General features: G+C 39.0%; 2 protein-coding genes and 1 long non-coding RNA gene across 8 annotated transcripts; 2 read left to right on the top strand and 1 right to left on the bottom strand.

Moving 5' to 3' along the window:
• The first annotated feature begins 56 nt into the window (after nt 1-56).
• Nucleotides 57-6,536, top strand: LOC109036310 (NADH:ubiquinone oxidoreductase subunit V3). The gene is made up of 3 exons (XM_019050467.2): nt 57-215; nt 4,885-5,068; nt 5,697-6,536. Exons 1-3 carry the CDS (start codon nt 159-161, stop codon nt 5,840-5,842), a joined length of 387 nt encoding a protein of 128 aa, XP_018906012.2. The 5' UTR covers nt 57-158; the 3' UTR covers nt 5,843-6,536.
• Nucleotides 6,537-9,429: 2,893 nt separating this feature from the next.
• LOC140224295 (uncharacterized) lies at nt 9,430-12,791 on the top strand. The gene is made up of 2 exons (XR_011899604.1): nt 9,430-10,536; nt 12,590-12,791. It is a non-coding gene; the product is annotated as an uncharacterized lncRNA (long non-coding RNA).
• LOC109036185 (testicular acid phosphatase homolog) lies at nt 11,836-23,315 on the bottom strand. Of its 6 annotated transcripts, none has more exons than XM_072298620.1 (8): nt 21,993-22,449; nt 21,567-21,599; nt 18,818-18,916; nt 17,891-18,130; nt 16,464-16,643; nt 15,886-16,009; nt 15,235-15,449; nt 11,836-12,741 (listed from the first exon to the last, which is right to left on the bottom strand). In XM_072298620.1, exons 1-8 carry the CDS (start codon nt 22,044-22,046, stop codon nt 12,568-12,570), a joined length of 1,119 nt encoding a protein of 372 aa, XP_072154721.1. In that variant the 5' UTR covers nt 22,047-22,449; the 3' UTR covers nt 11,836-12,567. The 6 variants fall into 6 exon arrangements, with proteins under 6 accessions (XP_072154721.1, XP_072154719.1, XP_072154718.1 ...); XM_072298618.1 differs by having other exon boundaries at nt 19,388-21,599; nt 21,993-22,126; XM_072298617.1 differs by lacking the exons at nt 21,567-21,599; nt 21,993-22,449 and adding an exon at nt 22,676-23,315.
• Nucleotides 23,316-23,331: the final 16 nt, after the last annotated feature.

Here is a 23,331-nt window from a genome sequence, read left to right on the forward strand (position 1 = left end):
ACTCATCCCGAAATCTCACCAGCTGATTGATGGTGACATTCGACATTGTGACCTCTCTCTCTTATAGGTTATATTTGTGTTGTTTTGCAATAACTGATAACAGGTATCATTCACAATTTGATATTTAAAGGCATAAGGACATATACACTGCCAGAAAAATGGTCTTCAGAGCGCTCGTTTCAAGTTCTGCTTCTCTCCGCTTGAAAATGTTTAATGTGAGTAGTGAATTTATTTTATAATGAATTGGATAACTGTTAACCGAGATTTGGTCCTAAGTTCAGGTTGGATACCCATCTGCCTAAAAGTTTTGGAAGGGCCCATCGTAAAATATAGAAGATAAATGTGGAGCAAAATTTCCTCGCTTGGCTTAGGCTTCTCAAACCATCTTTCAAAATACTTTCCTTACAAATTCTACAAGTAGTTCCTTGTTAGATGCGTTGTCGAAGTAAACTCGTCCGATTCCGCTTGGTTCTTCTATTTGCGAACGCAACCCAATGGTCCCATCGACCTCCTGAGATTGTTGAGAGCTTGGTACAAACAATATGCTTCCATATGTAAACACACAAGTCATCAGGCAATTCTAACGAAGTCCAACAACGCCGACTGTTTCGGAATCGGGCAATTCTGTTTCCAAACGGCCCCAAACAGTTTACTTCGACAATGCATCTTTGCTGCAATTAAGGTGAAATGTGCATGTGTATGCCTCTCACTTCACTTGTGACAATTATTATTATACTTAGACAGTATTGATGGCGATTGCCCATAGAGTACAATAGAGTCGTAATGTACTGGATCACCGGTGAATTCCTTTTTTGAAACTGTATTGTCCAGTACTCCTGAGCCTAGTGTGCGGCGACCAGCAATGTTGTGTGCACAGGGTGCGAGCTCCAGATTCTGCTCAAAAAACACAGGTATAACATTTACTTACTTTGTAAAATCAGGAGTTTCGTACATTTTTAATTTGTTATTACTATGGTCAACATAATAGACCAAAATTCGTGAAAATAATTATCAATTTAAATTAATATATCCTGAAAACCACACACAGCCTGCTATTCTCCCATATGCTGCCATTTTAAATAATGTCATGTGGTTCACACTCTTCAGCAAACAAGGGGCTCAGAATGGCCTGCTCCTAGATTGACTTCATTTGCGCTCCAGTACATTGTTACCCTGTTGTACTCTAAGTATGTGATTGGTTGCATCAAATATTCGCCTAGAATAACTCTGGAGTCAGTTCAAAGTGGTTCGAACTGGACGTTCACCCATTTAGACTCAGGTTATTTGAATCCTCCCCTGATGGGCAATGCTGGCATTTGTGTTCAGCTCAAGTAATCTATGAATTAATATTTTTCAAGGAATTCTGCCCAACCCTGATAAGGCAAGGAACTTCGGAAATTCTTTCCTCCAGTCAAAACATTGCATTTTTTTTACTTTCAAGAAACTTTGCACCCAGAATATAGTTTGCTGTTAGAACTTCAATCAGAAACCATGTTAAAAAAGTACTGAAAAGCAAGAGATAATTTGGGGATTTTTATGTTCAAACTATCTGAAATGTCCGGGAATTTCTAATTCCAACAAAATTTGTCACCTTGGTAACAGCGACGATATCAATAGGTCATGATTCCCCTCGTTTTTTCTCTTAGCGGTCTCACTAATACCACCATTCGGCAATGCTGCCATATGTGGAAGATGATAAATAATTGATAGGATACAATGACCACATATTTTCTAAAATAATCTCCAGTTTGTTTAGATATTTACTCTTAATTTACTTATTTATTTTTTTCAAATTGACTAAATACTGAAACAGCCTTAACTTCCTGCAACGACACGTCATCGGATCGTCTCCCTCCGGCCAAAAAATCACAAGCGCTATGCGACGTTTAAAAATCCCCGCCGACTTTTTATTTTTTATTTTTACAGAGAAATGGTTCAACGAAGCTGTCCGAAAATTTCACTGAGTTTTCTTTGTGCTGCCAATAAAATTCAGTGAAATTTTCAGACAGATTCAACCAACAATTTCTTCGTAAAAAAACAAACTGGCGGTTGAAATTTTTAAACGTCGCTCGTTTGCGGTGTTTCACAATTTCAAAAGAAGGTCCTCATGGTTTAATTCAAAAACGAGCCTTCTAATCGGAAAAATTTGGAGTCGCCTGCAGCATTTCTCCTCAGAAAGGCAGCAATGTGTTATGATGTTGTATGAACTCATTTTTTAAATGAAATGTTACTTTCTTCTTTTTATTCATCTTTTCAAATTGTCATTGGTGAATATTTGGTTTTATCTCTATCCTTAAAATTTTCGATCTATAATGTAACTCATATATACTTTTTCTCTTCTTTTTTTTAAAGGAAAATATTACTTCATTTTAAAAATATTTACATTTTTAAAATGTGGCAAATATTATTAACACCTTTTTCAATCGATGGCATCGATATTAATCTCAATGAACCGTAGTTGTGTTAAAATAAACTGTACAAAAATGAATAAAAGAGGGAAAAAACCAAGAAACACGCAGTATTTGCTTATAACTCATTAATTTGTACCTCGATATTTTAGAGTCAATACGTCCAATTTTCAGCGTTTGATTGCGCCTACACCATGCTGCAGTACAGTAATAGCACAAAATATATAAAAAAAAAATTTAAGTGCTTTGGAAATCATTGAATTTGACACGGAACCACCTAAATATTTACATAACACACATAGGGTTTTCCTATAATATTTTTTGTTTTTTTTGTTTTTCATTTATTCGATGAGAATAATCCATGCAGAGCGTGCAACAATTTCAAAATAATAAGTTGAAAAACGCTGACGCCGCGAGTTTAAATATTAGAGCCAAACAGCAGAGCCCGGAGCGGCGCGGCGCAACAGCGTGCTGCCAGCGCGACACGCGCATTGGCCCCTACAAACCTAACAGGGATACTTCACGCATTGCGCAATGCGTGAAGTATCCCTGTTAGGTTTGTAGGTGCCAAATGCGCGTGTCGCGCTGGAGCTGGTCAACTTCGTCCGCCGCGCCGCGCCACGGGCGCTTCAAGCAACTATTTCGCAACAGAGGTGTTGCACAGTTTCATACGAAATTGAAGGCGCTCCAACGTATTGAGAATTACAGGCATTCTTTACGACCACGGAGCTTTCCTCGCAAGATAAATCATGATACTACGGCACCAAAGAGGAACGGTAGCCGGTAGTCCAAAAACTTGCAAGTCTTCGCATCCGTATTTAATAACGTTCAGCATAATTTTTGGATTTCATTAGAGAAAAAAGTGACTCGATTTAGGCAGAAGCATTCTTGAGTATGCCGTCAAGAAGACTTTATTTTGAATCAAGAATAAAAAAGCTGAATGAAAGCGGGTTTCTGCTTAATGAGTGTGACTTTTATTTTTATACAAGCATATTCATGATACGCTGGGTCGCTGGGATGCCCGTCGATCTCATATGATTCTGTGCAATACCTCCGAGGCAAAATATGTTGTAGCTTGTAGCGCTGCGGCACGCCGGCGCCGCGCCGTCGCGAAGTTATCCTACACAGGAAAAATCTAAGAGCCTTCAGTTGAGGCAAATCAAAAGGTTTATCCGGTTCAGGTACAACAAGATGGGACTTTCTAGAAAGATACTGTACAACAAGTGACAAGTTGACTTGGAATTAAAAATTCCCTGACTTTTAAGATGGTTTGAACTTAAAAATTTCTGATTTTCCCATTTCTTTTCAGTGCTTTTTGGCATGGCTTTTGATTAAAATTCTAATCACAAACACTTTTGAGAGCAAAGCGCATACTTCGGTCTTTCATCGGTCGTAATCGAGATTGGCTACCGCAATGCCTTTGCGGAAATGTTTTCGGTTGACGATTTTCGGAAATTTGCAACATTTTGCAACGCTGGCCGAGTGCTGCACGACTCATCCGAATTCCAACGATTTCATAGTAGTAACACTGTAGCAAACATTGTGAATGCAGTGTAGGCAGTCGTTGAAATCAACGGCCGCAGTCAGGTTGTGCCCAAGGAATTTAGAGTGCCTGCAATTGTTTGCGTATGCAACACAGACATCCCTGGATCACGAATAGTTGCATCCAGACCTAGCAATTGAAAAATCCGGTGCGTCATCGGTTGTTTCACTTGTAATAACAAAATGTGCCTCTTATTGCCTTCGTATGTCGTCGTTTACTAAAATAGATAGCTTTGAGTATTTTATCAAGTTGAAAGAAAGAGGAAATGAGTAACTAAATATTAATCACAAAACGTTCGAACAGTGCGGACCGACTACAAAGTTTTTGCCAGGTTTCATCTGTTACCTCAAACTTCAAAGGGACAGACAGGATATTAGAGTGGCATTGTCATCCACGGTGACCGATTTTTAAACGTTTGCTTGAAAACCCGTCACCACCAAGGATTGACCCGGTAAAAATCATGATGTGACAAATCTAGGTAGAATTTGCGGGACAAAAGATCTGAAATCGTCACGTGACTATTTTGTGAAGAATCGGCGGATACATTATTATGGTCTCAGATTTTTGCGTGATGATTTGATAAACCCTTCAGTAAATTCTGGAAACATTATTACTAGTTCGAATAATCCAGGATACCTAAAATGGCTGTACAACGAATCGCCTAACAACTAGAGGCGCAGGAATGATGGTCAGCCGCTGGGCTTTTTATTCATTTGCTGCTGACATGACGTAGTGTAGTGATGAGGTATCATTCAGCACTTTAGTTGTGACAACGTTAATCTCGTCCATTTTGTTGCCCGTTTAGTTGCATTTAAAAATTACCTGATTCGGGTCAAAAGCAACAACAGAGAGGGTTATAATAGGCTTGTTATATTTACACGTCAACTGATCCGAAGATGTTCAGAAATTTAATAAAAAATTATTCTGTTTCAGAATTTGCATACCGGTCAAATCATCATATTCAATGACTTAAGCTCACAAAGCTCTTCCAAAGGCTCAGCATCCAGTAAATCTACAAAATCGGGAGCAAAATCAGGAGCAAAATCAACTGCCCCAGCATCTCCTAGTGGTGACGTTCCTGGACTCAGCTCTCAATGTCTCTCTGTACCAGCAACTGGTAATTTCTATTTTCTTTCATACAAATTCTCTGAAAACTCTTTGGTTTCCCTAACGCTTTTAAATCTCAAAATATCACCCAAAAGTCCCCCAAAAGCTGCAATCTATAGAATAACGTGCACATGTCGTAGGCAAGTAGCAATCGTCGGCAATTTGCATGCGGACATGCGCATTTGCATTGCGCTTTTTCGACGAATTTAAAAATGCGCAGCGGCATAACGCAGATTTCAATGGCAATGACCTCCAGAAGCTCTCGGCTTAGGGCGCCTTCATTTTTCTATGATACCCAACGCTTTGTCAAGAAGTTAGTTTAGTTGCCTATCCGATCTAAACCCAACTAATGTCACTGATTTCACCGTGCGCTCACGCGAGTATGCCAGGAGTTACCATGCGCTTACGGGGGAAGAGCGTCTATTTAAAATTAGGTAAAGCAAAATAATAAGCACTCTCCTCTTTTTTCTTTATTTCTGAATTTTATGATTATATATGTATCACTAGTGGCTTGCGAATTCCTGGAAATTGCTGATTTCCTGTGATATATAGAAGCTATTCTCCTTTTCCCCTCTCTGTACGTGTGTTTTTGTTTTTTTCCAGACTTTGAACGTGTTGATTATTCATTTTTGTTTCAGAGGTCGGTCCTGGTGCTTCCAAGCAAGGAGATTATAAAAACCCTGAGTATTTTTGCTATAATGACGCCTCATTTTTTGAAGCTGAAGTTGAGATGAGCAAATTTCGTTGTCCTCAGCCATCCGCCAAAAGCATCTCTCCTCAATAGTCTCGAAGCTCACCTAGGATTTTTAATTGAACAGAAATCATTGAAATTGGGTTTTTTTTCGTATATTCTGCCGAAAGGGACCTTTGAATTGGCTAGATTCACTTTCTCTGCAGTGTAATTTATTTCAGGATTTTAACTTATTTTCACGGAAGCCTTTGCTCCGGGCCGAATTCAATTTTTTGCGTTTAACCCTCTGTCCACGATTGTCTGAACCTGATTTGTTTCTGGTAGTGATTTGGCTACTGAAATGCCATTCCTAGTCCTCAAAGATTAAAGAAAAATGGTCGTGTGCTGCATTTAACCATTTTCTATTGTGCTATCGAGACATTCAGGCTTTGCGAGCCTCATCAAAGTTTACACTAATCGCGATGTGCCATCAGATTTTTCCGATCACACTACTTTCGCACGAAAGAAGCGTACGCAAAAGTACGGTGGTTACAAAATGAGCTGGGAAAAAATAAAGTCCAGTCAATACTCCTGTTCAAATAATTTTCAGTTAAAATTAACTTTTAGTCGCTCGTGCCCGTATAACAAAACTGACACAAAAAGTTCGAGATATTGTTAATATTTGTTAAGGGTTACCTTCCGCCCTCAAAATTACATTTTAAACCTAGCAGAACATTTTTGAATTGTAAAAAAACATGAATTTGTTTCTAGCCAAGCATGTTGATTGTAAATAAAGTCGTTAATTAAATTTCATCTACTTTTTCTTTCATCTTAAGTTAGTGTTTCTTTCGGTAAATCGATGGCCCAAGTGTGAAACCACGTATTCTCACTGTGGTTTTTCGAAATTTCCGCACCTATTCTCTTTTTTTGAAGAGGATCAAACCAGTTTTATAGCAACAGAGAGGAAAATTCAAGGGAGATTTCTAGAAATTACATTCACTAGTTTTCCTAAGAAAAATTAATCATGCCTGAAAGTCTCCAACATCGCAAACGGACGTACGTGGTTTTGCACTTTGGCCATCGATATTTGTCATTTGAACTTCTAAAACATAAAAAATGAATAAATTTCATCAGTCAAACGTTGTGATGAATTCTCAAATAAATACTTAAGTAAGTAAAGGATTCTTTAATCAGTGAATGCAACAAAGGGTACCTAGTCCTATATTTACTTTATTGTTGCACCTACCTATAGGACAAACTACTCCCTACTTGTGTACATTATGAGTATCTGAAAGAAAAATATGTATAAAGAATTCCTCCGCCATTTTGCTACTGCGCTTCCGATTATAATTAAAACTATTTTAATACTTCGATTGTATCTCGCAAAAAGCAACCAAGAGCATTCCAATGTCGCTACAGTCGCTAAGATTGTGCAACTTTTTTACCTTGCAAACATAAACGATCATCTAAACTAGTTTCACCTCTGCTCCCAATGAACTATGAATTCAAGACGAAAATTACCGTCGCAAAGTTTACTTTTTGCAAAGAATGTACCTAAGTTGCACAATCCTAGCAACATTGAAATTTTCTTAGTTCCTTTTTGCAAAATGCAGTCTAATTGGTTGTTGCTGCAAAAAAATAGTTTCCCACAACCTGCTATACAATGCTCCGGTGACCACATAAGTTGGCCCGAGCACAAGCTTTTCGGGAATAAAGCCTTTCCCCTCCAGGTTTTTCACTTAATATCCGCCCGAGTTTCGCATATCATCCGTTTCTCCTCATCGCAGCTTTCATCAAATCGCAATTGCCCGGAGACTAGGACCGCACATCTTATCTGATAAAGTCGTTCGCCCTTTAGACCAATTCTGAGGGATTAGGCTCGACTAGTCGATGAGTCAATTGTTGGTCTAATTTCATCACGTGAACGCAGAAGAAAAACGGGGTACAAAAACACTAATGCGTGATCAATTTTCAAGGACAATTCTGTAATTTCTCCCACGATTGTAGATAGATTAAAACGCGTAATATCCAAAATCTAAGCTCAGATTCGGATTCCTCGTGAAAAATTGATGAGATTTCATGTATCATATGTTAGAATAGCGTGAAGGAAAGAGGTTTAACGACGCGTATAGATTCTGTCGTACTGCCCGTTCGAACTACGCCGCCGCGCGGGTCGCCCGAGTGAAACCGAACGGGGAGGCGCCGGCGCTTAGCTAAGCGTTCGGTTTCGTCCCGAGGAATTTCTCACGATAAATTCTTCTTCTTCCTCCTCCGCTGACCCACTGAGCACCACCCATGTTGCCACGTCGGATTCATATGCTCGAATCAGTACGCCTACGCTACGTCTCTTTCCTTCACGCTATGCTCGGGTATGATACATGAAATTGCATCGATTTTCAACGAGGAATCTGAATCTGAGCTTCGATTTTAGTTATCACGCGTTTTAAATCAAAATCTGTCAAAATTCAAAATTCGAAAATCCGAAAAGACTGAAGTGGCTTAAAATGCTATCTCGGCTCCTGTTCGATGGAATTTTCTAAAATTAGGTCTCCGGAGGTAATTTTCAACGGGAAACTCGAATTTTCTGTCAGATTTACAAAATTTCAAAATCCAAGATGGCGGCCGTGGCCTAAAATGCTAAGTCTGCTCCTGTTCACTCGATTTTCGTGAAACTCGGAATCCGGATGTATTTTTCAACGGGAAACTCGAATTTTTGGTCAGATTTTCAAAATTTCAAAATCCAAGATGGCGGCCGGGGCCTCAAAGGCTAAGTCGGCTCCTGTTTGATCGATTTTCATGAAACTCGGTAGCCGGTGATATTTTCCAACGGGAAACTCGCATTTTTGGTCAGATTTTCAAAATTTCAAAATCCAAGATGGCGGCTGTGGCCTAAAATGCTAAGTCTGCTCCTGTTCGCTCAATTTTCGTGAAACTCGGTATCCGGAGATATTTATCAACGGGAAACTCGAATTTTTGGTCAGATTTTCAAAATCCAAGAGAGCGGCCGAGGCTTGAAATGCTAAGTCTGCTGATTGTGGATGAGGACAAAGATAACATATTCGCCACTATTCACCATACTTCGTTAAAAAAAGTAAATTCGTTCTTTTACAAGTTAATAGCTATGAGGGGCGGCTCGCGGAACGAGTCGCAAGTTCATCGCGAAGCAAGGAACTGGGGGTCCAGGGGCACTCCCCGGCTAGGCGTGACAGCTCGCACAGCGAGCTGAACACGGCTAGTAGTTTATATTTGTCTTTGATATGAGCGGCCCAGAGCCGCTCTCCAGCGGCAGTGCGCTGGAGTTACTGCTTGTTTTAAATAGCAATAAGTAAGTTCTCAATTTCAATTTCCAGAAACTTCCTTACGATTTTTCCTCGCCATGCGAAGGAAATTTCAACTTTCAAGGAACTATGCTGATTCTTTCTCCTTTAAAAAAGTACCTAAAATGTAGGTGCGTATATTTTTAAACACTGCAAATAAGATACTTATGGTTTGGCAGTTTTTTCTTTAATAGAGTAAGTATGTATGCTGTGTAGTGAGCATTCATAATTGGATCGCCGCGGTCACGCATAAATTGAACCAAAAAAGTATTAGGTCAATAATCAAAGGTGCTTTTCATTTGAAGACCCCCCCCCCCCCCAATTCCCCCGGATGGATAACGAACCCCCTGGAAATCACGAATAGTCATTTGTAGGGACAGTAGATCATGCACATATATCTCATTTCATGCCTTTTTGTTGAGGGCATTCGTGTACAGACATCGTCGCTTGAAGTATACTAGCCTTCAATTTTGCTGGATAGGCAAGAAACCTACCGGAGAGCACAAATAACTAGGGTCAAAATTTTCCCCATTTTTCCCAGCCTAAATAATAATTTTTCTTCATGGATAGTTGCGTTTCATTTCTTCAGTTAGGTTCAAAGCCAATTCTTTCTCGACAAGTCCGTTTCTCGTACGTTCACCCCTAAATCTCAGTAATAATCTCCCAAATCATGATTACTTGATCGACTAGCTACTCTCGATGACCCAATCTCTCCTCCATTAAGTTTCTTGATCGTATGGAAAAAGTCCATACCTAAAAAATTAACGGCTGAAATTACGTTAAATAACTGCATTTTTCTAAATGATAGCCATAACAAATTGTTGATTAGAGACAACCGAAGCCCAACAGCCAATAGCGTTTCAACTGATAACTTGACGAGGCTTCTCTATAAAAACCCCGGCAAGCCTAAACTCGAGGTCTAATTTCAATCTTTAGACCCATAGGTCTTCACATCTCACAATATTTGTGTAAATTTTCTCCGTCTCTCAGTCCACGGGCTCACGCTATCCATTCCTTCAGTGCTTCACCATCTTCAGAATTTGTGCAACATTCAACTCTTCAAAAAAACGTATTTGAATTCGGTTCCCATTTTTTGAATTTTGTGATTCCTCATTTCAATTCTGTGCAAAATGCAACTCTGGAATACAAGTGATCCGCGAATATGAACTTTTCTCATATAAGACATAGCTGGACCAGCTATGTCTTGCTCATCCCTCGAGGCACCCGATCTTATGCGGCTCCGGAAGGGGGCAGCCTATGCATGTCTCGGTTCCGCGGGTGCCTCATACCCGATATCCCCAATTGGATAGCCTGCGGTAAACAGGGTCAGAAATCCGAAGGTTTCTGACCCACAAGAGACATCGTTAACAGAGAGGGGACGTAGAGATGACTTCACTGGCAACGTGCATATCCACAAATGACTAGGAATGGAAGAACACTTGATCAATATTAAAGATATTGATTAGATTGGATGATTAACATCAAAGTTAAGTAAGGGCTTTTAAGTTAAGTTTAGAGTTTATAACGGTTTTCATTACAATTACTACGACGAGCCCCCTTGGTCGGAGACTTTTGGGAAAAAAATAAAATAAACAAACTGTCCGCTGAATTACGCACTATCTTTCCGTTTAGACGACATAACGCGTGACGCGAACCGTTCAAACGCAATAAACGCTTACATAAAGTGAAGAAGAAGAAAGGGTAGAATGGTAATTAAAGGGCTGATAGGTATTAAATATTAGAACTCATAGAACAAAGGGCATAAGTAATGAAGGGCTGAAAGTTAACATCTCTCCCCGGTGGAAAATGATTAAAGCATATCTGTTGGTCCAGAGAGCAGTTGAGTTGGATAGGAAGTAGTCTCTCCACGTTTCCTATCCAGCCATTTACGAGGGTCGGAGATGAGTTTCCTGGTCCCAAAATCTTTGTCTATAGGCTTCTCTCCCGGTTCTGAGCCGATTTTTCCCTGATCTCAAGTTTTATATGCGAGTATTCTTCATTTGAAGCTCCATGGATGGGATTCCCGATATCAAGTCCAAAACCGAGTTCGAAGTAGTTCGATATGCCGTACTAAGTCCTAACTTGCGCGGTCTAACTGTTTTCGTGAGCAGCTGGATGTTTTTCCTCTTAACTTGGATGGAGGCCCAGATATTTAACGCGTAAAACACAATAGAGAGGATATTGCCGCAACTATGAGTTTTTTTTTATCGGAAGAGGGACCATTAATGGCAGGCATAACACATGAGAAGGATTTGATGACTGCAGTATGACCTTTTCAGCAATTTTGACAAAAAGAGTATCAAACGAGCCGTCACAATCCAACCAGACTCTCAGAGACATAACACATGTATCTATTATCTTGCTTTCATCTATAACCGACGAGATGGAATGGAGGTGAGGGTTTTCATTGATTCTGTCGCTTGAAATTCGCCTTCAGTTCAGCCGGATATGCAATGAGCCAACCAAAAAGCGAGTGAACATTCATTTCGCTCCTTGTCGTGATTGAAAAAAATACTCTACCTGTGAACCTACTCGAGGTTATATTGTCTACCAGATTTTTTTCCCTCCTCATTTTCCCGGCCGCAGGCAACATAATATGTCTTATTGCCAACGAGTATGTCAATAACATTTTTGGATTAATTAGGACTGAAGAAAACTCTCAACTAGTGTGTTGTATCAGATGAAGGGGACGTAGTCTAATGGCATTAAGAATCAAAATTATTCGAAATAGCAAATATGAGGATTTGTGGTGGTGTTCGTGAGGGAGCCGGGAAATAATGAAAGAACGAATTGAAGGGCCGAAAGAATTAACTGTATTGAAACTGTAGGTTATACATGAAATTTTTAACACGAATGTCACACTTAGAAATAAAAAGCCGAGTGGAGTAAGAAGGCTTCACGGAGCTCCGAGGGTCGTAGATGGAAAAAGACCTCGAGAAATTGGCAGTCCATGATCAGTGGAGCTGTCAGCTGCAAGTCTAGTCATTAGTTTAATGGGTGATGGCTGGACGATAAGTGAAAAAGTTGAAGTTTAGGACGAAAAATGAACAAATCCAGCTAACACCGATGACTAGATGGAAAATGTAAGTAAAATAGGGAAATACTACACTGATATAAAAGGGACAGATTACCTATACAGGACTTTTCAGGGCACGTGAAACAGTGGTTAACCAAGCCCAAGGCATGCACCTGTTGAAATTTTAGGTAAAAGAAAACTGACTCTTAAAATGGAGGTGATAGAACTCGCTCTTAAAATTTATTTAAAATATCGAAAGATAAGTAAGTCCACTTGAGCTTGCGCTCTATTCTAAAATTATAACCTCTCATTACAGCAATCTGGTTATTATAAGAGCTAGAAATATGTAGATGATTTTCACTGTACTCATGAAATCGCGTATAGTACTCAAATTGTTGGATTAGTTGTATGATGAATTCTTACTCATCATACTATAGTGCTCATTTAATTATTAGCAAGTGCGCTGCTACCACAGCATGGTAAACATTTGTGAAGTTCGCTTCCCATTAGTGGTTTTGGTTTTGACAGGCCTCGTCGAAATCGGTGATGATTACTGACCGTAAGGCAAACGACAGAGTATCGATATCGCACATTCCGTCATTATTTCTTTCGTCTTTCTCGCAGCCTCGAACTGTCAAAACTGATAAATCATTGTCAGAACCTCCTGTTTTGTATAATACCTGAAATGTAAATGAAAAAAAAAAAAATAATAAAATAACAATAAACAATGGTAATGAATGTATAATTAATCCACATTGAACTCATTGAAGCCTATTCTTCATCCACCTACCCTTGCAGTTTCATTGGTCTGTAGAATGTACATCATTTTAATTAGATCGCTATACTTTCTTGAAGAAAATCATTTTATGACACATGCCTATCTTAATCAACAGCGACAAGATATTAATAAAAGTAAAAAATTAAATGAAGAATGTATAAGTACCTATATTCTTTTTTGCTCTTCATATCTCAGCAAACCGGGTAGATCCCAATCAATCTGCCAGAATTGAGGCTTATTTGGATGCAAAAAGGGTATTTCTTGGTTGCGGTATTTGAGAATCTCCGCACTGACAATTTATATTTTAGAGAACAACTATAGACCACTAGACAAGGTACGAAGTTAAACATTCTAATACCACAATTAATCACAATTAACCACAATTTTATGTAGAATACGATGTGCGCAACGAAAATTACTGGATTAACTCCTAACCAATACATTCAATGTTTCTTGACGCGTGAATTCAAACCTCCCGCTCGTGAAAACTCAATGTTATACGCGAGTCAAATCGCACACTAAAAATTATTATGACGCTCTCTGCGATATGAAAATCCGGCAACCTCGATCTTGACGCTTTTGTTCAGCTGCAGTATGCAGGCTATTTCCATTTAAACCTTCCGTCACATTCTTACGGCGCAATGATACAACTATTTGAACTCTCCGGAATGCGTGAGGTATCACGCCGCATTTGAAGGCGTTTTCAAAACAGCCAAGTTCCGATATACGGATTATCGGTTTGCATAGTTCACATTCTTTTGTTATATTCCGTACCACTCGTTTCTTTTTAATCCTCGTAGAAAAACCACCCATTTGTAAATACAATTCTAGCTGGTGCGCACTTCAGCTATGCATTCACCACTGCAAAAATGTCAAAGAAAATCGACACGCCCAGCGTGCATGGAGGCTATTTCCATTTAAATCTTCCGTCACATTCTTACGGCGCAATGATACAACAATTTGAACTCTCCGGAATGCGTGAGGTATCACGCCGCATTTGAAGGCGTTTTCAAAACAGCCAAGTTCCGATACCCGGATTATCGTTTTGCATAGTTCACATTCTTTTGTTATATTCCGTACCACTCGTTTCTTTTTAATCCTCGTAGAAAAACCACCCATTTGTAAATAAAATTCTAGCTGGCGCGCACTTCAGCTATGCATTCACCACTGCAAAAATCGGACCCCTCCCCCCCTCCGTGCTTGGGGCCCGGACCTTAAAACTGGTACCAGGGCCCGAGATGGGATGTGGCGGGCCTGGCTGCAGCAAGTTGTTGATAGTTTGAACACAGGGTGGGAAATGAACAGAGCTGGATTGAGAAGCCTGCCGAAACCGTTGTAATACGCGATTGTACTCACGTAGAGTATTGAGTTTCGTGTGATAGGGCAGTTCGAATTTCCCGTGGCCAATGTGAAATAAAAACGTTGATATCTTAGAAAGGAAATGATTTTGGTAATTTTTGACCCAAGAATCGTGTTCTACGTGAAATTCTGGTTTCAATGTTTAAATTCGTACCTTGTCTATGTTTAGTCGTCCATCGGGTGAATTTTTTTCAATTTTTAGTTTTCAGCATTTTAAAATCACAAAGCAAACTCAGTAAAACTGAAACTATCTGAACAAGATTGCAAATTTTCGGCTATCCAAATTATAAATGCTCTACCTTAGAACATTAAACAAAAACTCCGCGACGGTGATATACAGACATTTTTCAATTTACTTCGAGATCTACTTTTAAGGAAGGCATTTTATAATTTGAACGAATTTCTAAATTCAGCTGTTGTGTAACGTTCTATTAAACACCACCAAATGTAACAGTTGTAATTTATATTTTTAATTATTGTATAGTATTTTTTGACCTGTGCCATAGCCCTAATAATGAGGCTCACATGTACGAAAGTTATAATAAATAAATAAATAAATAAATGGATAAATAAATAAAAGTTTCAACGAATTGCAGTTATTTGCTTTAATTATAAGGATGAAACGTCAACGGAGATCCCTTTTTTTACTTTTTATTTCAATTATGCGTAGAAGAGTGCTCCAGATTGGGACTGTGGCACAAATCAACCCCCTTCCCCCACCCTATACAATTAGTTACAATAGATAGATTAGATAGATCCTGAGACACCACCACATGGAAATGTCCTATATCTGCACCCAGCGCTTTATACTTTAGGTTTTCAAATTTTCATCTAGGATCGAGTAAAATCTGTTTTTGCAGATCCACTCATCAGTTCCGTGAAAATTTATCGCCACCACCGGGATATGAGCCCGAGACCTATTCACTTGGTGTCAGACGCGTTGACCACCAAGCCAACCTGGCCAAAAAATAATATTCATATAATGATAATAGTTTGAAATTATAATATCTAACCTCCTTCATGTTTGAAAACCTACCCGCACGCGGTATTTATCTTCAATTTCATGCAACTCAAAAATAAGCGCTGCGGCATAAGGGGGCGGCTCTGTAATTTCTTGACTAAAATTCATGCCTCTCCAAAGATTTACCAAAACCATATCATGAGCAGAATACAAATGTAATCGTCGATCAAAACTGTCCGTCAAGTCCAGCTTCCTCTTCATGTTCGTTAAAATCTCGTTTATGAGTACACCTGATCAAGGAGAGAGGAAAGCAAAGAAACTATATTAACAAGAGTACTGCGTCGTAAAGAAATATAATAGGTTGAACTGCAGGAAAATAGCACAAAACATAGGTAGAACCCGTTTCAGATTACTTTCCTTAGAACGGCAGAAATGTACCGCGTGATAATGCCGCTGTAATTTGCTACACGATTTCTGTTGAAATTGGCAGGGGTAGCTGACAGGTGTTGCAAAGCGCCTAGGGGCGCCATGTAAGTGAATCTTACGGATTTTATTTATTTGCGTATTTCCTTGATTCTTTTTTTTTCTGATTTTTTTTTAATTTAAAAAAGAAGAGGAAAAAATGCTTCATTAAAAACAATTCTTATCTTAAAGTAAGGGAGCAACTTCCATCGACGTTCATTCAGGCATTATTCAAACATGCGTTTAAAAGTAGTTGATCAGCACCTGAGGAAAGTTTTATCATAGTTGATGATTGACGTTGATGCAAGGATTTGAGATTGGTGAAGGAGTATATTTTATTTGGATAAACATCGTCTGCCCACTTTGGCAATGGAAGTCCTTGCTGCCTCTGAAAATAAAATGTATTAATGTAGGCGTAGGTACGGCCTAATTTTAGTCTTACGGCCAGATTGGTTGTACATTTGAAGAAAGTGTGTTTGGGAGTATCGTCTATTTTTTTGTTGCAAAAACATTTTGGTGTATGTCTACTTTTGAATCTGTGTAGGTAGTGTCCGAATGCTCCAAGACCGGACAGAAATTGGGTAACATAGTGATCAATACTACCATGTCCTCTGTCCAACCAAGTGTGTAAGTCAGGTATAAGATTTTTAATCCAGCGGTTCCCTTCTTCTTTCTCCCATTCAAATTTAAATTTATTGAACTTACTGAAGGAATACAAGCAATGGGCTCACTCTTAGTTGTCAATAGAACTCTGTACTGCGCGTTATGTGCTTTTCGCGTTTATGTAGCTGTCGTTGGAAAACGTTTTAAAAAAATTGAATTCACTCGTTTGAAGTACTCACGACAACATTTAGATTGTCCTTAATACGATTAATATCTTCCATCGTTTTACATTCAACGCCAGTGCTTTTTGAAAGGTAGGAGAGAAATGCCTGATCTTTATTGACTTCTTCATTCAGGAAAATTTTCCATTGTTCCGTCTCTTTTGACAGCAACCAGCAGTGCTTTGTAACCCGAATCATCTGCGAGAAAATGAAATAAATAAATAAATAAAAACACTTCATGTACCTGGACAGTTCGAGGAAGAAGCTCGGAGAATCTAAAGTCAAAACTAAAATTTTTTTGGAGCCATCAACGAGTAAGTAAGAAATTAAAGAGGTGATTAAGTAAACTAGTGTCGATAAACGTCCTTGAATTATAATTGCCAAACTGAGACTCATCTCCAAGCTGCGTAAAGACTGAGTGGATCCAGAATTTATTGTCAGTTTTCAATAAATGCTTTTTCAAGCCCTTTTCGAATTAGATTGTTTTACTGACTTAGTAATTATAGTTCTTTGCCTTTATAATAAATAAGTCTTCTCTCTTTGTCATTAGTTTCATTATTTTTTGATGGAAAATTTAAACTAAGTCCCGATTGACATTCTGACTAACATTTTTTCTCCCCTTTTTTTAGCTGGTTTACTGGGGGTTTCTTCCTGTTATACCTTTATCAAACTACAGTGCATTTTACCAGTGTCTGAAGATAACAGAACGTTTAAACCTTAAAGTGTAAGTGCACAATTATGCTCCAGGTTTAAACTTATCAGGGAGGCCAAGTATAATCTGTCTCATCCCATCAGTTTCTTGAAAATGTGTCACCACCATCAGAATTTGAATAGACCACTGGACAAGGTGCGTATTCAGGTTGTAGAAATAACATTTTCGTATCAAAATTTTACAAAAAACACGATTTGTGCAAAGAAAATTATTGAAAGTAACTCTTAACTAAGATATTATCGTTTCTCAACGCCTAAAAAACTTCCCGCTCATAAAAGATATCATAGTCTATTTGAATTAAATCGCACTCTGAACGTTACAGTGGCAGTCCGTGAGTGGTCCTGGCAGTGTGAAAGTATGCCATCTCCAATATCGACGCTTCGGCTCAGCTGTTGCTTGTCGCTGTTTACCCTCCGAACAACACAAGGTGGGAAAGGAACAGAACACCATTAACAGAGAAGCCGATCAAACCCATTGTAATGCGCGTATTTTGATTGAAGAAGATTCTGGTTTTTCATGAGAGCGGAGAAGTCCAATGTTCCATATTCAATGCTGAATAAAAACCTTAATATCTTGGTTAGGAGTTAATTTCAGAAACTTTCATGGCTCGAATCATGTTTAAAGTGAAATTTTGAAGAGGCAACTGATCGTATATCTTGTCTAGTGGTCCATTGGGGCCTTTTGACTGATGCAATAATTTACGAGTACGTTGATAAGAAGGACTCTCACGCACATCATCACAAGGTGTAGGAATAGAATGGACCGGAATTGGTTGCCAGGGCAGATCTTGATTCCAGATTTGAATCCCATCCGGAGGGTACAATCCTGCCAAAACCAGTTCAGCGCTCATGAGGCATCTGTTACGTATACTAGAAATCACATAAGTCTCTGCCGCTGAGTACTTCGATGAAATGAAACCGCCGTATCGCCGTCGCAGAAAGAGCCCAAATTCGTACATGCGTACTTTCCCTTTCTATATTAAACAAAATGAGTATTTAAGAGACTCGCAAAAAGAAATATTCAATTTTCTGCACGTTCTGAGGGAATTATTATGGTTAGTAAGTTTTTGTGTGCTAAAAAAGAGTGACTTGTTGGGAATAAAGGAACCATTAACGCTTGTTAATGACTATCGGTGTTTCTTTATTACTCTTAAATAGCTAAAAAGTGCGCTAAAATACTGGGTAAAATACTAAAGTATAAGGGCGTGAGGTATAGCTGATGAAACGGCGGACCCGGGAGGTTTTAGAGGCAACAGAAATGGACTTCTGGCATAGATCCGCTGGTATTTCCAGTAAAGATCGCGTCAGGAATAAGACGGTACGGGAGATCATGGATGCCAAACAGACCATCGTGCATGCCATTATGACGAAATAACTTATTTGATATTGATTAAAAAAAGAAAAGAGAAACAAACATCACATATATCCACGAACAGTAAAAAAACACTAAAGATGTAGCCGGAACTACAAGGAACACAATGGTAGAATAATGACTTTCATTTATTGCTGAGTCACGTAGTTTTAGTTTTATAAAATCAATTTTATTGAAGGCGCACAATAAATTTTAAAGCACACTGTAGACAATAGTGGACCCAAATTTTCCCACAAAGCTCTCCAAAACGAAAAATCATTAACCTATCATTTTAGATAGGCGCACTTACCTGTAATAGGTTGCCCAACCCTTCCGGCCAGAATGATTCTCCCTTGTAAGGATCCAGTGGATATGAAAATGAGGGAGCCCTGTCACCATGTCGATGAACCTATATATGTCGGAGGTTGATTTGATTATGTATTAAAACATGAATTAACGATTATTAATGATCTACGCACACAATAGACAATTAGGGTGTGTGCTAGTATGTTTTACAATTTTATGAGTTGCATTATGAGATCATTTACTCTTTTTAGGAGTTTAGAGGTACTGAACAAGTACTTTCGGGCATAATTATTTTTTGTTTGTAGGAGGAGCATGTATATTTTGTTCAATTTGCATGAACGAGCGCAGTTGAAAAACTTTTGTGGGGGGGTCAAGGACCCAGAACTCTTCACAAAAGCCATCTGCTACATACGATCATAAATTATATGGAGGCCAGGTCCCCTCGGGACCCTTTAGTTAGGTTCCTGGTGACTAGCCGACACTCCAACAGATGTCTCTTTTGCCTTTCATGACTGATAAAAATATCAATAATTATTGGGAGAATTTAAAAAAAATATAAAAAGGGCTCACTTACAATGCTCACAAATCGCAAAGTTGACTCGGCAGAAGAACCACGTCTGAGCAGAAAAAGTCCTACGCATCCAGCCAAAGCGGAAATTAAAATTGCGACTATGAAAATCAACTTATTCCGGGACAGATTACGAAAAATTAAATTATTCTTCTTCCTCATCTCTCCTCACGTCTAAAATATTGTGATGGGAAGTGCGGAGTATTTGTATTTCTGCATGCACGCAAGGAATTTTAACCACGCCGTCTACACAATGATGGTACACGGTCAAATTTTAATAATTGTTACACAAAAGTTTAGAGTTGTGGCCCGACTAAGACGTTATTAAGCTACTTGTGCAATATCTCATAACAAATTAAAATTATCAGACGTTGAGGAGAAAATGGACCACAATAATTCTGAGGGTAGATGTTCTAATAATGATGTGCGTGAAAGGTTAAATACAGGCGCAGAGAGAGCTAGAAGAACCACTTTATGAATGTCTGTGCTTATCCTACCTCATGCACCATATCGATATTTATCTCTTCAGCTTATCAGAGAAACCAAATCCCTCCGAAATTTTAAGAGGGCTGCTTAAACACAGATCGTAAGTTTTAGATCTAAAATTCCACTTGAAACGGATCCAAGAAGGAAACATCGAGAATTATATAACAATTAAAAGTTTCATCCTATGGTGTAATTAGATCGTCAGCTTCCGATTGAAAATTCCACTTGAGAGGGAATCATGAGGAAAAAATTGAAAATTGTATATCAATTGAATTTTTGATTCTGTGGTTCATCAGCGACTTTTTAAAACAACTTCCTCATTAAGTACTTCAAAAACCAAATTAGAGCAGGTGAGGAGGGTTAAATGAAAAGTTATATCAAACACTAGTGGTTTATTCGGGCTTTTCAAGGGATGCTATGTTTTGCATTTATTTGCGAACATTTTCAAAGCAGAAAAAATTCAATACTCTTAAGGTACCTTTAAGTTGATTGTTGATTTGAGTTCATATTTCTACGGCTTACAGCTGTATTTCTTACAGCTTGTTTATTTTTAATTCTTCTATAAGAATTATCCATTTGCAAAATACAATCCCAGCTTGAGCACACTTAAACTATGGGGTCAAAACTGCAATAGCGGCAAAGGAAATCCTACAAGGCCAGCGTGGAGGCTACTTCATTATGAATCTTCCATCGCGTTGCTAAGGTGCAACGATACAACTATTCGTACTCTTTGGAATGCGTGAGGTATCATGCCATAATTGAAGGCGTTTTCGAAACTGCCAACTTTCTATAGCATGGTTTTTGTGTCGCATAATGTAGGGTGTCTATTGAAATTGACTGGTGAGTAAAAAGCATTTTTACTTAACGTATTCAGGATTGAGCGTTTTTGCAGGCAAAGACCCCCTACGATGTGCAGGCGATCACAGAGCGGGAGTAGCTGGTGGAGCGTGCGTGCAGCTCGCTCGGACTCCATGATTCTGCTCTGTCGCTCTCTCCTCTCCCCTAATCTTTGCTCCTAATGGCGCCAAGCACAAATTTCACTCGCGGAGAAAAATTAAACTGCTCAGCTCAGGGAATTGGCATTTTTGATCGAGATTAAATTTCTAAACGAGTCCGACCCAAATCAACCAGGGTAATTCTCAAAATACTTTGGCAAGATATTTTTCTGATATAATTTAAGGATATAATATAATTATTGACATAATTATTATGATATAATTTATTTAAGGATTGAGGATGGAGAATCTTTAGAATTTATGGAGAAATCACAAGCTTGTGTGGGGGCCCCAGCGTTCTGAGGCATTGAAATTAATCTTAAACGTACCTATTTACATTTTGAATTTTGGTGGAAAATACGGGGGGGAGGGGGGCTTTAATTTATATCTGAGCCATGTATGTTTGATTAGAGGATTTACTTATTGCTAAATAGGCAGAGGATGCCAGATGATAAGGGATGAGTTTGAGGATTGTATGCGCACAAGCTATAAATGTTTTCAGGATAAAGCTATGGCAGCTAAAAACTAAGATAGCATCCTTCCTTCCTTATTAGAATCAGGCGTAGATCTCAGGAAAAATTTAAAAAATAAAAGGAGGCTATCTACGTGTGGGAGAAACACACAAGTTACTTAGAGTACTTAGAGTTAAATTTTAGGTAAAAAAGATGTGTAGTTGGTCGGTAAAGACGCAGAGTTGTACTTACGTATTTGCCAGGCTGTGTACATGCATGCAGCACCTAGAGTACCTGTATAGGGAGAGTAGCGACAGATCGGTTCATGGAGGGCTTAGGGCCCAAAAGTGCAGCCACCCTTCTGAGCAACTTCTAACACACAAAATTTCACTGCCAGCCTACAGATTTCAATCCTAACCAAGATGGCTAAGAATGTACATAAATGAGCGTTCTTTCGCAAAAATAAGTAAATTTATGCAAAAAGTAAACCAAATACATGCTTTCTAAACGACGGTTCGTAACAATTGTATTTGTAAATCGCTCTGGACATTCGAAATTCATAGGTTGGCTGCCCTTTTGGGCCCTAACTTTATTCGCGGAGGCATCGGTGAAGGCCTGATGGACTTTCGGAGTTTCAGATCTGTCGCTACTCTCCCTATACAGGTACTCTAGCAGCACCCACTGCAGCCTCCTCCGGAGAATACTATCGGTGCTTAATATTATCTCAAACATGCTTCAGATGTCAAATTTTGAAATCATCCATGTTGTGAATACCTATCTATTAATTATACCTGTATCTTTCCCTCTGCTTTATGCTGCTTATTAGTACATTCTGTGCGCATCGGGGGAACTAGTTGAGAGGAGGAGGGGGGGGGGATAAATCTTACCCTCACATCTGACCTAATTCCTAAGAAATATGAGGGATTTTGCTAAGTTAGCTGTGTTGCCAGACTTTCATTGTGGAAATTATAATTGTACCAAAAATATTTCCATGTAAAGATGAACCATCAAGCTAAAACTTTAACTAAACATTCGCACAAATTTATCAATTTCTTTTTGTGGCACAATGGTACAACTTCTGGAAACTTCCTGTTAATAGGTAAATACAAGGCACTTAGCACATTTCTTGAAAAATTTGCTAAAACAATATCTGTGCACATTTCTACTTTTGATAACTTAAGATTTTAGTAACAGAGGCTCCACCTACGGCGAGGGAAGTGCTGTTCGGGAAAGGAAAGTTCTCGACCATTCGGCGCATCTGACTAGCTCCAAGAATGACAATCATGCTTGAAAACCAAACACACACAAACAACGTACACACAAGAAAAATAATACAAAGATAACTGGCACGATATACTCACTGCCAACCGGCGATAAGAGATATCAAACCAAATCCAAAACCAATCAAACTGATAAAAGCAGAACAGGTGCACGTGCAGAGGCCTCAGGTCAGGTAGATGCGCAGGAAACGGAAATGGATGGGAGAGCTGGGTGGGGTAGGGAGGCGGCGGACGATAGGATGGGTTAGAGTAGGTATTGGGAAGAGAGTGCTCGAACTGCCCTGAGTTCCCGTCGCGCCACGCAGCCATCTTGCCTCCACATCGTAGGGGGTCTTTGCCTGCAAAAAGTAAACATCCGTATTCAGTACTTTTTCAAAAATTTAATAACTCATAAGCAGAAAAATTTAGTACTGTTTTGGTACCTTTAAGTGAAGAGATTCGAAATTTTCGCATTTTCGCAAATCGCAAGAACAATGACGTACCCAGGAAATTCAAAGCTCATTGGTGGCCTGAGGATCAACTGGCTTTACAATCTCGATCTAGCGCGAAAACACTGCACTAAGAATCACTGCGCGATAGATTGCATATTTTTCAAGCTGTTTTAAAAACACTCGTGCCATGAAGCAAACAATTCTGTATCTCCATACAGGGAATTTCCGGACTTTTACCTCCAGACCGCCCTAAAAAAATCAGTATTATAGTCCGGAGACTAGCAAAATTCTGGAGACTTTCCGAAT

This window comes from Bemisia tabaci, chromosome 3 (genome assembly GCF_918797505.1).
Source record: "Bemisia tabaci chromosome 3, PGI_BMITA_v3".
NCBI lineage: Eukaryota > Metazoa > Arthropoda > Insecta > Hemiptera > Aleyrodidae > Bemisia > Bemisia tabaci.

Coding starts and splice junctions, on each gene's coding strand:
- LOC109036310 (XM_019050467.2), top strand. CDS start 159: ATGGTCTTCAGAGCGCTCGTTTCAAGTTCTGCTTCTCTCCGCTTGAAA. Junction 216..4,884: donor TCCGCTTGAAAATGTTTAAT/GTGAGTAGTGAA, acceptor ATTCTGTTTCAG/AATTTGCATACCGGTCAAAT. Junction 5,069..5,696: donor TCTCTCTGTACCAGCAACTG/GTAATTTCTATT, acceptor TTTTTGTTTCAG/AGGTCGGTCCTGGTGCTTCC.
- LOC109036185 (XM_072298617.1), bottom strand. CDS start 22,903: ATGGCTGCGTGGCGCGACGGGAACTCAGGGCAGTTCGAGCACTCTCTT. Junction 18,131..18,817: donor GGTTGGGCAACCTATTACAG/GTAAGTGCGCCT, acceptor TGTTTAATATAG/AAAGGGAAAGTACGCATGTA. Junction 16,010..16,463: donor AGGACAATCTAAATGTTGTC/GTGAGTACTTCA, acceptor TTTTATTTTCAG/AGGCAGCAAGGACTTCCATT.